We start from the raw sequence: 17,098 nt of genomic DNA, 5'->3' as shown, positions 1-17,098 counted from the left end.
TCTAGTTTTTCTTCCTGTTCTAGGGCAGAAATGTTGTTTTATGTATTTCATGAGAGTAACTTGCAGTGTAGAACCAAGAATGAAGCCTGTATGAGGTGTAGAGCACTAGATTTTGTGCACCTAAGCACAATCTTAAGACATTTCCATTCCTTTTTGCATGGGGAGAATTTGGTAACCATGAAAGACATTATCTGAGTATAGCTGAGTAGGAAGTTGCTCAGGCAGCCTACATTAGCCAAAATGAAAACGCAGAGGACAGAAATGGGTGCTTGTGAGCATTGGTCTTGTTATTGATGGCTCCTTCCAGGATTGTTTATGCATTTTGAAGTAGACAAACTTGGGTAAAAATCAACAGAGGTATTGGGAGTCTCATCCAGGACTAGGATTATTACTCCGCCCCACCCAAAGGCACACTTTATGGTATGACTTTTGAATTGTTAGCTTCATGGCTGCACAACTTCAGTGGAAGACCTGAAGACCTCTTCTCCACTCTGAAGCTAAGGCACTCTCTGGAAAAATGGCTTTGAATCAAACCAAGGAGGACAACTGGCTTCCCAGTTATTTAGTAAGGTCTCTAAGCCCTAGACTATTACATAGAAAGTACAGCATAGGTTTTTCTGTCATATGTTTGAACCAAAACAATTCACTCAATTTCAGATGTGTGAATATTCAGGTAGCCTAGCATACTGTAGACTGTGTTGTTGAACTATGACACCAGTATTTCACCCGTGCTCACCTGAAGTTCCTATGTTCTTTTGTGCATGTGCCTATATTCACAAATATGGTCACTGGCAGGGAACAGGTCTTCAGAGTGGTGTCTTGGCACTCAAAGCACTGTGTTTGTGATAGCTACACAGTCTGCTTTAAAGCAGCACTTCATTTTGGTGATTCACAGCCATGGTGCTTATAAAAATATTATTCTCATCTCTCCCCCTCCTCTCCATTTTCCTCTGAAATTGATAAATATTATATCATGTTCTCTATTCTGTTATCTGTCATAGACCACAAAAAAATCTCAGAGCAACACCGGATTTGGTATCTGTAAATCTCAAATATTCATTTTCTTTGTCTAATTAGAAAATTGTTTTGTATACAAGAAACAATCTAACAGTGAGGTAAACTTTATGAAGAAATCATAACACTGTTTTAGTATGTTGCAAATGCTCCTTTAGAATAACTTGCATTGACTCATGGAAGATCTTTTGTGGATGACTGGTTCCTCATAAAACTTTGGTGACTAGGTCCCAGCTGGAACATGAGCAGGACTGTGCTCTTCTTCCTGATGATGCAGTACATCAAACAGATTCCCTAGACACTGCCCATTACAGGCTCGGTATCTGTCTGGTGGTGGCCACGGAGACAAAATTGTGGGAACCAACATTGTAGATCAGAGTCAGTGTGAAAAAGGATATGGAAATACAAGAAGAATACATAACTAAGAATGTTTGCTAGTGCATTAAGTGTCTTAGATTTCACAGCTTAATTCCTATTTAAATTCTTGCATTGTAAGTGGGTGATTTTCTCCATCCGGTACAGTTATAGATCTTCCCTTAAAGGCTTTTTTCTGTGGCAGCTGCACACTGAGTCTCTGTCATCAGGCTGAGGTACAAGTTCCATTCCATCCCGTATTTCAGGTTTGCTGGCTTGGTGTTTGGCATATTTCTGAAATATGTAAACAACATTTAAGAATGCTATAAGCACCAACGTATAATTCATGAAACAGATTTTTCCTCCTCCCTTCCACTCACAAGCTTGCCTTTATTCAGGCTCCTTATGTCATTGTTTACAACCTGTTTACACGGTGTTTTTATAGAACACCTACTAATAGGATACACTGCCTCTGAAAACCACCTTTAATGTTTTCCCCTGTCCTATTATTAATGGTAATTTCAATATTGCCATTATTTGTGCCTCTAACTACTTTATGCAGGTAATGCTGTCATTTTTGTACAATGAACAGTTCCAAACTTTGTGTCAACCTCTGGCTGCTCAAGATGGGATATAACTCTGCATAGCAAAACAGGAAAAAGAAATTAGTACTTTCAGAGAACAGAAACTTCTTTCACTAGAGATTTGCATCTCCTAGGGAGGCAATGACTGTTTGGCTGCTTCACCCCTTACCACTCTACTAGCCATAATTCTGGAATTTCTTTTCCATGTATTCATCGTTTCGTAATACAGTGAAGTAGCTCATGAGGGCTCAACTTCCTTCCAAAAAAGGAAGAAAGTTGTATACAGATTATCTCCTAAGTCTATTAGAAACCACATATCAAGCGACACTGAAAACAAGTCTGAATGCGGGGATGGGGACAAAAAAAAATTAAAATATCTGATTCTGTAAAACAACTATTATGTCAGGTTGACTCTGCAATGATGAAGCAGGTTTTAGCTAAGCTCTTCACACTGATCTCCTGTGAATAACATGAACTGTGTCTGCTATTGATGCAAGTGAGGACTGAATATAAAATTTGTAGCATCGGTAGCAGAAGCAATTGGGGGAAAGTAATAAAGTGATATATTGTACTAACCTGGAGCACTTTATAATAGTAACAGTAAAGTCTGTGAGGCTGAAGTAATTCTCTTGCCATTAATTGTCCTTCTTTAGCAATTTTTCTTGCTTCTTCATCATTTTCCTGGAAAATTGAGATGAAATGAATGAATAATAGAGCAATCAGTGAGTTACTGAAAGCCTGGCTGGCATTAGAAGTTTTATTAAAAGGGCTATTCAAATCTGCAACCTTACGCGCAATTATTGGTAGACTGCAAAGGCACTCTTTAAATTGCAGATTTTTTAAAAATACTGGATTGCTTTTATGGTCATAACTGGTACCTTAGGGCTATCAATAACAACTTTCATGGATAATTGTACAATTTTGAAAACTCAGTTGACTACTGTTTTGTCCAAGCCACAAACCTCTTCAAAATCAGGTCTGACATCTCCCACACGGTTTTACAGAAGACAAAGCCACAGCAGTTGTCCTCTCCTGTGCAACTGAATTCAGTGTCTTCCTTTTAAAAATAACTGCTTGAATTCATGTACTTACTCTCAAGTTTTTTAGGTCTATATTTCAAAGCTTTTAGTATTTTCATCTGATTCTTTATGAAGAACTACAGTACCCTCAGAACAGAAACTTTTCCTGTGTTCTTTAACCTAATAGCTAAACTTAAAGCACAAATGGTGGTTTTGATCCCATAATTTTATCCGTTTTTAGTTTACAGAATCCCAGCCTCTCATTCTGAGCATGTTGCAGAGCAGTGATTTTTTTGTACATTCAAACAGAACATGCAATGACTTCTAGCCAGGACCATAAAAAAAGTGATAGAATTAATTAAGTAGTATCTAGGATTCTGGGCGTTTCTTTGACAATTACCCGCATTAGTCAGTATACTAATGCTCTGACTCATGAAACATTTCTGCACATACCTAAAATGAATTCATAAGTATTTCCCTGAATAGAGATGGTTACTTGAATTAAGGCCTTCCCATCTTACACTAACAACAAAATGTACTTCCTTTATCCCATGATCTCAGTAAAGTTGATGTAAAGTATGTATGTGGAGGTACAAAAAGAAGAGAGCATTAACATAAATTGTTTACATGTTTGTTTATCACTTTGAATTTGAATTAGTAATGAAACTTACCTTAGCCCATTTTATTTTCTCTAGCAAGTCCTCTAAGTTTCTCTTAACTGGAACATAATGTTTCCAGGGTTTTAATCCAATATAAAAGTGTTCATAGTACTGGGAATCTTGCTTCAATACTAGGCTGTCACCCAGCAAGAGGTATGGAAACCTGTAAGCTGCTACGGTCCCATCTACATTCACTTGGTATTTGTACTACAACATGAAGACAGAAGAAAAAGAGGAGAAATGTTTTGAATCGGAACACTGACTGTATAGAAGATTATTTTCACAGGCAAGACATAATTGTATTTCTTAATTCTTATCTTCAAACCTGTTTTAGTGTTAAGCAGGTGTAGTTTCATGGTGTTCTGGATAACAAAATGCAAAAAGGATTTGTTTTCAACCCAAGACTGACAGTCAAGAACTTTTGTGTCACATGAACTGCCTGATGGGTATTCTATTAAAGTGCGCTGGGGTACTAAAGAGAAAGGGGTAGAGCCGGGAAGGAAATAAAATTAATCTATACATAAATTAACATTTATTTTGACTTAAAATTGTATTATTAAGTAGAATAATCTGAAACATTATACTAGAAGTAACCATGAATGTACTGCTCTGGCAGATGCTCTTGGCTGTTACAGCATTTCTGATATATTCTCTGGAACAGAACTTCCAATTGCCATATATTACAATTTTTTTACAGGACTCTGTCTGCTTTACTTTTTATACTTCTGTTGCCATGGAATTTGTGTGTTGAAGTGCAAGAAAAACACCCATCTGTTTTTCTAAGTTGTTACTACAAGGACTCTTTGTGAATCCATAACGTACTTGCAATGGACAGAGATTGTGTGCATTGTTTTCATATTTACCCCAAACAGAAGAAACTCTGATGGTGAGAAATCAAACTTCTCAAGCTATTAAAAAAAATAAGTCTCCAAGAACTGTCTCTAAGGGACTCTACGAAAAAGGTATAGTGGCTTTCTTTAGAAGTGTGTCATGCTATGACTTTGATTACAGGTGGTCTGTCTACCCCAAATAGACCAGTGTTCCCAGTGTCGCATAATTGTTTTGTTTACTGAATGGAATTAGCAGAAGTAAGCCTTGTCTTTTCAGTTGGTAAGAACTTGACAGCAAAATTAATCCAAGACTGCAACGTCCTTGCTACCTTAAAGAAGTCAAAGAAGCCCATCAGCGGAACCTTTCCCAGCTCTTTTTCTTTTTCTCTGAAGAAGAAATATCCTGTTATTCCAGCATCCAGTAGATCTGGATTTTCCTTGGATAACTTGACCAGATGTAGACGTTCCTCTCGGCTGTCTCGACCTCTAAATAACGCTTGCTCAGTTTTGTTTTCCCAGATTGGGCCTATGAGCGTTGAGTGATAAGATAAAAGCAATGTTCAGATAAAAGGAAATGTTCATTTTATGTTTAGTGCAAATAAGGAACTTGCTATGACCGTGGCATTACACTCAGAGACATGGTAAAACCGGCACGATTTCTCATGAATCCATAATCACCTATTAATCACAGGGTTTTAACTCCCAGTTCTGGCTTGAATTTTGGGATTAGAAACTGAGCCACTTGTAAAAGGAAAAGCAGATAATTGCTGTTCTACTCAACAATTTTATATTTAAATAACTTGAAATATCTTGAAAGCTACATAAGGGATTATAATCAAATTATGTAAGTAAAGTACTAGTAATTAAAGTAATCCTTCATCCATAAAGCCTGCCACAATGACCAAAATTTCTTTAGTAAAATCCACTTCTGTTACCCAGCAATTTCGTTAAGACTTTCAGGAATCGCTTAATGATGACTTAAAAAGGAAAAAAAATGGCTACTGTGTCCTCAAGATACTTAGCGAGAGCCTGAAAGACTTCATCTTTGCTTACTGCTTGCTTTTAAAAACATTAAATATGTCCTTCCTCATCCTTCTGCTGGAAATTTCCTTAAAGAACCTGATAAAGTGGAGTAGGCTTTTACTGTGTCCTAATTGGAAAAGCAGCTGCACTAAATCAGTAAACAGAGAGTGCTTCAAATGGATAATTTAAGGAAAATATTTAATTTAAAAACTAGTAAAGAAAAGAGAAACTGTGAACTAATAAAATAAAAAGAAATACCTCCTCACTCACTCACTAAGACTCCTTAGGTATTGTTCATGCCATTTGTCTGATCCCTAAGTATTCATGAATTTCTTGGCAGGGGGAGAAGGGGGGAAGACACCTGTCAGTAAAACTGACTTTTCCTTCAAAGCTAGAAAAACGAGTCAGAAGATTGCACTCTCAGGTATTTTTTTATACAGACAGTATTTTCTTATTTGAAAGAGGCTGCAGCATAGTACTAGTTTCCTTCTTTCAGGATTCAGATTCATTCTTATGTAACCAGAACGTTGGGCCACCTCACCGTCAGGAAAGGGATTGCTCTTTGATTAGAAGAAACATATTCAAGTCCCTCACTGAGGAGAAAGGGCTTTTAATTATATTTACTTTTCTTTTAACAGGTCACAGTAGCTATCTTCTGGATACTTTTAAGTTAAACTTCACCATTATTGTAAACTGGACTTAACTTTTGGCTCTAAATCCTTATTAAACACCTCCTTCATAACAGCGTTGGAAGTGTTTACGATCTGTAAAGACTAGCCTTGCTTGTATTAAGAGACCTCCTAAGGCACTTGTGAACTAAAGACTTTAACATATTATTTGAATGCAACTTGCTGCTTTGATGGAATTTGCAAATTCTTTTTTTTAATCCACGATGTATAATTTACCTGTATTTCCTTGAATAGAAAGGAGATCGTTTGTGACTCCACGCAGGGTTTCAAGAGTCGAGTGGGTTACATCATACGTTGGAAGGACTATATCTCTTGAATCCACAGAGCCACACCATGAAATGACAGGTATGGGACCAGGCGTATCATTAGCTTTCCGATACTCAACTGGCCAATCTCCAACATTAAGATAAAACTCCACATCAGGAAGACGAACCTAAATGTGTACCCAAGAAAGGATAATAACACAAAGATAGAAGCTGTTTGTCACTCTTGCACATATTCCTCAATTCTTTTATGTCATGTAGGATCAGTAAACCTACTAGACAGTTAATAGATTTAGCTTAAGGTATGAATTTCAAGTTTCTGCCCCGTAAGCAAGTATGAAAGGAACACTCACAGAGGCCAGGAAAAGGCTCGCAGAGTCGGGCCTTAGCCCCGGCAGCTTTCCTAGCAATTTCATTTACTGTCAAGCTCAGCCCCCCCGCCATCATTATCCCTAAGATACTGTCAGCTTGATGAAAAAACAAAAGTCAAATTTTACTTCAGGAATTATAAATCTGAAGATACAACAACAAATGCAGTATTGCCATATTAGAATGTGACTTAATAGACTTAAATGATCAAAACTGATACCTTTCTTGCCAGTGACAGGATCATTTCATCAGAGAACATTTTGAAGTCTGTGTATTTCCCTAAGGAACGACGGTAGATGTGATTATTGAGAATAGTGTAATGAACAATAGCACCTCTTGTTTGACTGAACTTTGTTGGGATTTCCTTTAGCAGTCGCTGAAGGTCAATGGTGGGAAAAGAAATGAAGTCCTTTGTAATCTGAGGTTCTTGGGATGGACAAGACATAATGTTCTGCCAGATCTCAGGGTCTTCTTCAGGACAGTCACAGTATTCATGATAAACTGGCCCTGCAGAAAACGAAGCACTGGGAGTAGTATTTGTGATTCTACATCAATCGTAATTCCCCAAACACATGGGCATATAAATGTAGACATTACAGTGGCTTGACATTTTTTATTCCAAGTTTTCTAAAGTTTTCCTCGGAAATCATCCACCCTATAACATTTCTGGGGTTTAGAGGTGTAAGTGAGAAAACAGCAATGTTCTTCTCTTTTCAGAAATCAAAATACTACATTTTTTCTTACCAGGGTAAAATTCATCTGCAAAACGAAGCTCCATTATTGTGCTGCCTGCCAACCATGTGGGGTATTCAGAATTGTTCTAACTGTCCAGAACTACCAAAGCTCAGGTATTACAGCTGCAATTTTAGCCTAATTCAGAACTTTGATACAGTAGTCTTTACCTCTGGCATAAGGTGTTTTCTTTTATGTATAATCAACTATTCTTTCTGTCCTTTTGAAGCAGAGAGCTTAGGTATAAGTAAGAGCCTCACAGAGCATGGAAAAAAAGCCCTTACTTCATGGACTTCTCATCAAAACAGGTTCTGTCCTGTGCCATAGTTTCATGGCTGCTGGCAAATATGCACCAGCAAAAAGAAGGCGTACTACTGCCTTGAGGACTCAAGACAACTTCATTTCAGTTTGAAGACATTTCTAAGTTTGTATATAGGAAATTTTATCAAAAAACATGACCAAATTCCGTTAGAAGTAGTGGTGAACTGAAACAAGATTCTCCAGAGAAGTAACTTTATATTATCTTTTTCTTTGCTAAACAGCTGTCCATTTGAGAGCAAGAGAAGGAAGTTAAAGAAGCAGATCTGGAATGAGAGAATAATTTGCCTTGTTTTTCCCTGCTTTTATACAGTTCTTCCATAGTATAGACCTGCACTGAATTAAATTCTGCTAATGGAAAGAAAGTTAAATATTGTCTGGTTAAAGAAATACTGTCTTTCTTGTTATGAAGGATCACACTTTTTAGAAATCACAGACATTTGAATTATAAAGCGCTGGGAACAACACAAACTCCTTGCTTTTGCAGGTAATATTTTCTGCTTTAGATAAAAATAACCCAATGTTTAAGTGAATACCCGCTCGAAAACAATAAAAATACAAGCATTGCTCTCTTGTCTCCTACCAAATCTGAAGAGATGCATTTCCTTATGCAAGAGGGAAGAGATGTCCAGACACATCACCTAATGTCAGAGGCCATAATCTACATGCTTACGCATCCAGGTCCTGTAATTTAGCAATGCATGGAGATTGTCACTGCTTCCTTCTCTGTATGAGGAGGACATTTGTGAGGAGAGCACATGAACAAGGGAAAAACAACCTCTAATTTCCCAGTCCTTCCTCTAGCAACAAATTAGTCCATAGCATTTCTGTAGCTACCATCATACATTACATTAAATCAAAAAAATACCCTTACCTTTCAGAATGTAAGGAGATTGAGCTACATGCTGATCACCGTAAAGTATCTCAATTTTTAACCCTTTTCTGACACTCCCATACATCCGATACCGCATAAGAAATGTGCCATCGTTTCTATCCAAAGGGCGAGGGGTGTAAATTCTGGTGACTTCTTTTGGAGAAAGTGCCTTAATTACCACTTTAAACTGTGTTCTTCCTGAAAAGAGGAAAATAAAAACAGATAAAAGCATTTTAAGATATTAGAATCATATATCTGAAATATAGGTGAGAGCAAACTCTACTGGATTATGTCCATGGAATTTAATTTAACTTTGCACTGGAAATTTTTTGATTATACCAAGTCGGTAAAATAATTTTCAAGTGATGGAAGATCATCCTACCAAATTTTCTCGATCATCACATACCTAATAAATGGAAACCTGTAGATGGAGATAAAAAGTTAAATAATGATTACAACATTGAAGGAAAGGCTAACAGTATTTTGAAGCAAAGATTAGGTTTAAGATTAAGTTTTTGAGTTAGTGCTCTGAGGAGCAATCATTTCCTCTAGAGTAAGAGAGAGGGGAAGCCAAGTTAAAATAACAGGAGAAAAGAATACTTGCCAGCTTGTGGAAAGGCAGCTGCAGCATGCAGGAGTCAGATACAAATTGTTCACCTTTGGGCTGCAGCTGACTGTCTCGCAAATTTAAAGTCTCAGCTACTGAAAAGCAGGGATAAGAGAATGATAGGAGTGATGTTTCCTGGACGTCTGTCTGACCTGTGCTTAAAGATCACCAGCATTTCGTCATTAATGCACTGTGACTTATTAACTGGGCATGGAATATTTTGGGCGTAACATGAGTATGCATAAACATAAATCTGTTATATTCCCTTATCTCTGTCACAAATGGTAATCGTCAACTTTGTTCTTCAAAAAAGAGAAGGACAGATTATTCACAAAATGTTGTAGTCTAACCATTGCAAACCAAACAAATGTAATGAATGTTACCACAAAACAGTATTCGGAAAGAAACAGACCTGAAAAAATCCAGATAAAATCAAGATGTTACTAAAGTCTGAATGTGTTCCAACAGCACTAAAAGATTGAGATATTACAGTTATTCCTGTACAATCCATATCTTAACATACTTTGCATCCATGAACAGGACAGTGATAATGCACCAATGTGGTATGTAAGTACCACAGTTGTTTAACAATCAATCACGTCTTCCGCAGAGCACTGCATCTTGAAATCGGCTTCAAGTCAATTACTGTCCAAGACTCTCCAGGTTAAATTAGGCAGAATCCTTATGATTTTAGATGTGTATTTTTGGACAACACGTCATGCCTCTTCACAGAGAGAACAGTCACTCTGAGTTAACTCAGATTCTTACAGAGATTGTTGTCAGAGTGGATCCCTCTATAAATAAACATGCTCTTGTGAGACCCCACCTGGAGTACTGTGTCCACCTCTGGGGCCCCAAACATAAGAAGGACATGGACCTGCTGGAGTGAGTCCAGAAGAGGGCCACAAAGATGATCAGAGGGCTGGAGCACCTCTCCTGTGAAGACAGGCTGAGAGAGTTGGGGTTGTTCAGCTTGGAGAAGGCTCCAGGGAGACCTTATAGCAGCCTTCCAGTACCTAAAGGGGGCCTACAGGAAGGATGGGGAGAGACTCTTTATCAGGGAGTGTAGCGATAGAACGAGGGGTAATGGTTTTAAACTGAAAGAGGGGAGATTTAGATTAGATATTAGGAAGAAATTCTTTACTGTGAGGGTGGTGAGGCACTGGAACAGGTTGCCCAGAGAAGCTGTGGATGCTCCATCCCTGGAAGTGTTCAAGGCCAGGCTGGATGGGGCTTTGAGCAGCCTGGTCTAGTGGGAGGTGTCCCTGCCCAGGGCAGGGGGGTTGGAACTAGATGATCTTTAAGGTCCCTTCCAACCCGAACCATTCTGTGATTCTATGATATGGTCAATGTCTGTAAGCAGAAGAATCTCTCAAGGCTGAACACATCATCTCTTCTGCTTTGTTTTCCAATGTAAGAATATAAAATGTAGATTATTTGTAATCAGCCCTCAGTTTTCTTACTATTCACAGTCCATGCCAGCTAAAGATACCATGAAGCCAGGCAAAATATCTTTGTTCAACAACATACTTAGGAAATAAGCCAAAGTAATGTTCATTCCTTCTTGGAATGCCGGTGTGGCAAGCAGCACTCCCACTGGCTAAGGAATGCGGAGTCTTGTCTTTGGTAGCTAGCAGATCTATCATGAGAAGCCCTCATTTGACTGTGAGTCCCGAATGATTTCCCAAAGTGCACTTCTGACTTGTGAGAGGTAGAGGAATGTTAAAGTTGCTCCAGATACATGGTACTTCCTTTTCAGATGAATGATGAGTGGACACCTCCCTGCTTCCTCTAGGTACTAGCCTGAGGACACATGAGCTGTACAGTTACACAGTGTGACATTTCCTTGGGCAAATACAAGTGTAGCTCAAGCAATGCTAACACACTTAAACTCCAGAACAACTTCTATGAATGGTATATTGGTTTAGATCTAAGACCGTCAAGGCTTTGGATCTCTACAGCTTGGATCTATGTGAGCAGAACTGATTCAGATTGGCTCCCAATTTGGGAGCTCCTCAACTTGTTCTGGTGTATCTACCAGCAGAGTCATCATCAGAGAAGAGGCAGAAAAGTATAGCTTTGCCCCCTTCATGTATTTTTGGCATTTAGCTACTGATTACCTTTCAAGATGACGTAGAGTAGAACTACACTCATAATGTAAAAATGGCTGTATGATCATAGGACAAGAGGAAAGGCCTCAAGTTGTGCTGGGGAAGGTTTAGATTGGACGAAAAGGAAAAATTTCTTCACAGAAGGGGTTATCAAAATTGGAACCGGCTGCCCAGGAAAGTGGTTGAATCACCATCCCTGGAGGTATTCAAAAAGACATGTAGATGTGGTGCTTAGGAACATTGGTTTAGTGGTGGACTTGGCAATGCTAGGTTGACAGTTGGGCTTGATGATCTTGAAGGTCTTTTCCAACCCAAACAATTCTATGATCACAGGCCATAAACTGACCTTTAAACCAAAGATCCGCTCAGTATCTTGCATCCTACTGTCACTAGCAGAGAAATGCAAGATAGTAAGAACAAAGAAATTACAGAGGAATACTTCTGAAATTACTGTCCCCTGCAACAAAAGGACATGAAAAATCACAACTTGTATATATATAATTTTAATGGCCTTCAGTGGATGTTTTCCGTGACTGCGGAATCCCTCATTTAAACATCCTGGTATTTGTTGCATTAAAAGCATCCTAAGGCAATTCTTTTTCCAAAATGTGATTACATATCACGGACAAGATATTTGTGTTAAAACTTCTGTCTGATAACACAAGAATTATAGGCATCAAAGGAAGTTATAGGAAACAATGAATTATGGTTCCCCATTTGTTTTCTCCTCCTTGTATCAGCCTGAATCCTGTAGCCAGTTTCAAAATCGTCCATGAGTCAGATATCCAGAACTATTCAGAGAGTAGTCAGGTTCTTTCTAAATATATCCTTCAGCTCTTTGCTCTGTGCAAGATCGTGTTGTGCCATGCAACACTTGATAACAGAAGCGTGATGGAGAAACACAACATAATGAGAATCACTGAACTGTTGAGTTTGGAAGGGACCTCTTGAGGTCATGTAGTCCAATGCCCCTACTCAGAGGAGTCAGCCTGAGCAGGCTGTCCAGGACCGTGTCCTGCTGAGTTTTGAGTACCTCCACAAATGGAGACTCCACAATCTCTCTGGGTAATCTGCTCCCGTGTTTGACCACCCTCACAGTATAAAAACACCTTTTTCTTGTGTTCAGATTGAATTTCACGTGACTTTTTCCAGTCTTCAGGAACGTCTCTCATTTGTTGTAATCTTTCACACATAATCAAAAGTGGCCTCACAATGACATCAGCCATCTCCCCGAGCACTTGTGGGTGCATGCCATCAGACTGCACAGACTTAGGTATGTCCAGACTTTTAAGTGCTCCCTAAACTGATCCTCTTCCACCAAGGGTAGGTCTTCCTTGTGCCCGACTTTCCCTCTGGTCTCAGGGGCCTGGGATTCCTGAAGGTTGGTCTTACCAGTAAAGACTAAGGCAAAGAAGGCACTTCAGTACCTTGACCTTTTCTGTGTCACTTGTCACCAGGTCCCCTGTCCCATTCAGCAGCAAGTTCACATTTTCCCTAGACTCTTGTTGCTCTTGATGTACTTGTAGAATCCTTTCTTGTTGCCCATCATATTCTCACCAGATTCAACTATGGAAGAGCTTTGGCTTTTCTAACCCCATCCCTGTGTGATCAGACAGCTTCTCTGTATTCCTCCTGGGTCACCTGCCCCTGCTTCCACCTCGTGTACACTTCCTTCTTCTGTCTGCATTTAGTCAGAGGCTCCTTGTTCATCCCTACGGGCCTCCTGACATCTTTCTTTGATTTCCTGCTGGTAGGCATGGGACCATTCTTGAGCTAGGAGAGGCAAGCCTTGAGTATCAGGCAGCTGAGAAGGCAACAGGGAAGGACTATTTCTTCAGAAGAAAAGGACTATTTAAATTTTCATTCTTCACAATGATTCTGATGGAATTAGACTTCTCTTGGATTTGGATAACAGAGAAAATTAATAAATGCCAACTAGAATGACACTGCAAAAGCTTGAGCCCCTGTGGTTAAGACCTGGGAACAGTTTTATTAAATGAGAAGGACAACGTACCCAGGTCTAGGACAGTTGGGACAGCATTTTATTAATTTCCTCTGGTGTGATCCATACTTTTATGGCCAAAGTACCTGCTTTTCACTCTATCAGAGTGAAGAGACTTCAGAGACTTCAGAGACTGTGAAGACTGAATGTAGTGCAGCACAAACACTAGGACCGTGGTAAGTCTTTTGAAAGGCTTGAGAAGAAAATGTCAGGGAGTTGGTTTCCTCATAAATGGTCTTTTGCATGAGGACGTGTAGAGCTGTAGTTCAAATAGACATATTTCTTCAAAGCTGAGTAACAATTTCTGTTCCTCATTTAACTAAATAATCCATAGGTTGCTAAATCTAGGGGAAAACCTAGCAAAAAGGATAAGGGGATTCAATTATGCAGTTCAGTTTATATTAAAAATAAGTTCTATATTTTCAGCAGTGATTTTTTAACCTTTGGAGTACTGTTTCTAGTGAGAGTGAATTCTGCAGCATTTGTGTCCTGGTTTCAGCTGAGACCGAGTTAAGTTTCTTTCTAGTGGTTGCTGTGTTTTCAGAGTTGGTATGAAAGGAATGTCAATAATGCATATTGGTTTAGTTGTTGCTAAGTGATGTTTATACTATTCAAGGGTGTTTTTCAGCTTCCCATAGAGGCTGGGAAGGAGCATAGACAGAACAACAGAATGGCCAATGGAATATTCCATACCATAGATGTCACGCTTGGCATATAAATGGGGGTTGGCCGGGGAGGGGGGAATCTACGATCTCTGCTCGAGTCGAGCTGGGCAACCAATTCACTGGGCGGTGAGAGTGTCTTGTGTATTCTTTTACCATTATTATTATTATTTTCCTTTTATGTTATTTTTCTATTAAACTGTCTTTATCTCAACCCAGGAAGTGGTTTTTTTCCCCTTCCCCTCCTTTTCTCCCTCCTCTCCCTGCCCTTCTGGGCCCCCAACCCCAAAGAGGGGGTGAACGAGAAGCTGTGTGGTCCTTGTTGCTGGCTGGGGTTAAACCACAACAATTTGACATCTTCCTAAAAACATGAGTCAAAGAGTTACAGCCTGTAGGTCGAAATCATTGTGTGGTGTGCAGTGATTCTGGTGATTCGACTTGACACTCAGATAACTCATCTGTATTGAAAATCTGCTAATTATCCTCTATAAGTTTCATACTGGATACCAGTAAGTACTGACCTACTTGACGGAAATTCTAATCCATACAAACCAGAATTTAGTAATAGATCAGGACAAGTTTTACAGATGGGAAGACTTAACAGCTCTGATGGCATTATTCTGGTTTGTGCAATGGAGGTGATAATGCGGATTTATTTAGCTATCCCAGCAGGGATGTTTTGAGATGTATTTAGTTTATATTGGAAGGCAGTGCTTTAATAAATATTATTAATTGCCATTTTTCCTGACATTTTATGAATAGAATTTGAATACTTAAAATCATTTAAGAACTGAACTTTATAGCCCGTGTCTGTATGAGTACAGTAAACAGTTCTCGTGCACTGGAACATGATCAGCTGTACCGCTAAATTGTGCAAGGGCCCTTGGCACTCTCCTAAGTAGCTCTTGGCGTGGCCCAGCAGTTCACATGGGCCGAGACAACTGCTCTTCCCTGTCAGCACCACCTTGGTTTGGAGCCTACGGAATGTCATGGTATGAATGGAGACCACTCCTTGCCAGAAGGCGTCATGACCTGGAAACATTGCCAAAGTCACTGAATTTATTAATATAAATACAGACATACACAAACACACTGAGGGCAAAACTAGGTTCTCGGTACCCATGTCCTATCAGTTTATCTTGGAGGATTTAAACTAGCATAAGAATCCAGTTCAGCCTCACACCTTTTTACTTTTAGCAACCTGTTGTTTGAACCCAAGGCTCTCCCCACGCAGCTGAGATCAGCCCCCGCTTCACCGGCAGTGAGTGAGCAGTTGCATTCTTCAGCCCAATTACAGAACCGCGCTGCAGCCCAGCACCACGTCGCAACAGCAGCTGGAGAAACTCCAGACCTGAAGTATCTGGGGTTTTGTCAGACCGAAGACATAAGCTGTGTAATAGATCTTTGCTCTTTTATTTCACAAGCTGGAGCCTTCTAACTACAGGACGCGAAGCGGCTGTCCATGCTTGGTAGATATCCTCTCAGTACCACCTTGAGGAATAGTAAATAATAGAGCACAAAAAACAGAGCACAATAACTAGCTCTACCCTACAGAAATTAGCAACCCTGGATTTCCACTGGGCGGCTATCTCAGGGTTATCTTCATTATGAAATCTGCGATGCAAAAGTTATTTTTACTCTAAATTAAAACTCTTAATATTGATTGAGCATGTGGAATCCCCTTGCAGCAGAGCCCAGCAGACTGGCAGCGTACTGCCGGACTGCGAGAACAAACCCCGGTTCCCACCCTCGGGAGAAGTGCCCTGGGATGGTTTGTGCTTGTGCTGAGTAAACCAGAGACGAAAATTACTCCTTAACGGAGCACCAGAAGGTAACGGAGCCCAGAGCGCCGTGCTCACCGAGACGGAAATTTTATGCAACTGGTGCGTGTGCAGCGTTACAGATAATTACGACAGCGCTTCTGAGCGGGGCGCTGGGATGTCTGCACATCCACCAGCTCCGGGAGCACTGCTTTATTTCCAGCGCGCTGGTTTGTCGCTGTAACCCGCCCCCGCCTTCAGAGGAGGCTGTGGGTGCCACGCACAGCCCAGCGGAGGGAGGCACTCGGCCGCTCCCCCCCCGAGGGAAGGAGGGGAAGAAGGAGAGGAGGGAGGAAGGAGAGGAGGAACGAGGGGTTCGACCGTGTGCCCCGCGCTCCACCGGACCTGCGTGTCCCGGGCGATGCCGAGAAGGGCGGCGGGGGGGCGGGCAGGGACCGGCGACGGCACAGCGAGCCTTCGGGAGGGGGGAAGGAAGGAAGAGGGGAAGGGGAAGGGGAAAGGAGGAAGGAGGAAAGGGGGAAAGGGAAAGGAAAAAGTGCAGGGGGAAGAGGAAAGGGAAGAGGTGAAAGGGAAGAGGGGTGGCCGGCGAGGGAAAGGGGGAAAGGGGAAAAGGGAAAGAGGGAAAGGGTTGGGCGGCTCTGACCAGCTCCTCCGAGAAACCGCGTCCGCGGGCAGGGTCTGCGCCCCGGCCCCCCCCGCCTCCCGGTGCCCGTCCCGGTACCTGGCGGCGAGCGGGAGAAGTTGCGTCCGGCCGCGCTGACCGCCTGGATGTAGAAGTACCGCACGGGCAGGGCCGGCCCCGCGTCCAGCCCGGGGCCCCAGGCCAGGCTCCGCTCGGCGCTAACGGGCTCCGCCGACCCCGGCAGCGGCGGCCAGGCGGCGACCAGCAGCAGCGGCAGCAGCCCCCGGCTCCCCATCGCCCCCCGGCTCCCCATCGCCCCGCCGCCGCCGAGCCCCGCTGACCGCGCCCGCTGGGAGCGGGGGGCCGGGGCCTCCTCCGGGCCTGCGCGGCCCCGAGCCCGCTCCCGCCGGCGGCCGCCGCCCGCTCCCCGCCCCGCCGGGGCCGGGCAGCGCCGGGGGGAGGCGCGGGAAGGGCCGGGAAGTCTCGGCGTCCCGGTGCGGCCGCGCCGCCGGGCTGGGCCCGCGGAGGGGAGCGGGCAGCGGCCTCCGGGTCCCGGGTCCGAGCACTGGGGGGGGGGGTCGGGAA

General features: G+C 41.8%; 1 protein-coding gene across 1 annotated transcript; it reads right to left on the bottom strand.

Moving 5' to 3' along the window:
• Window positions 1-266: 266 nt before the first annotated feature.
• POGLUT3 (protein O-glucosyltransferase 3) lies at window positions 267-16,896 on the bottom strand. The gene is made up of 8 exons (XM_074570080.1): window positions 16,613-16,896; window positions 8,729-8,926; window positions 7,025-7,311; window positions 6,389-6,605; window positions 4,790-4,986; window positions 3,643-3,837; window positions 2,529-2,633; window positions 267-1,662 (listed from the first exon to the last, which is right to left on the bottom strand). Exons 1-8 carry the CDS (start codon window positions 16,824-16,826, stop codon window positions 1,537-1,539), a joined length of 1,539 nt encoding a protein of 512 aa, XP_074426181.1. The 5' UTR covers window positions 16,827-16,896; the 3' UTR covers window positions 267-1,536.
• Between the last annotated feature and the right edge of the window lie 202 nt (window positions 16,897-17,098).

This window comes from Larus michahellis, chromosome 1 (genome assembly GCF_964199755.1).
Source record: "Larus michahellis chromosome 1, bLarMic1.1, whole genome shotgun sequence".
NCBI lineage: Eukaryota > Metazoa > Chordata > Aves > Charadriiformes > Laridae > Larus > Larus michahellis.
This window is presented reverse-complemented; position numbering and strand designations above follow the sequence as displayed.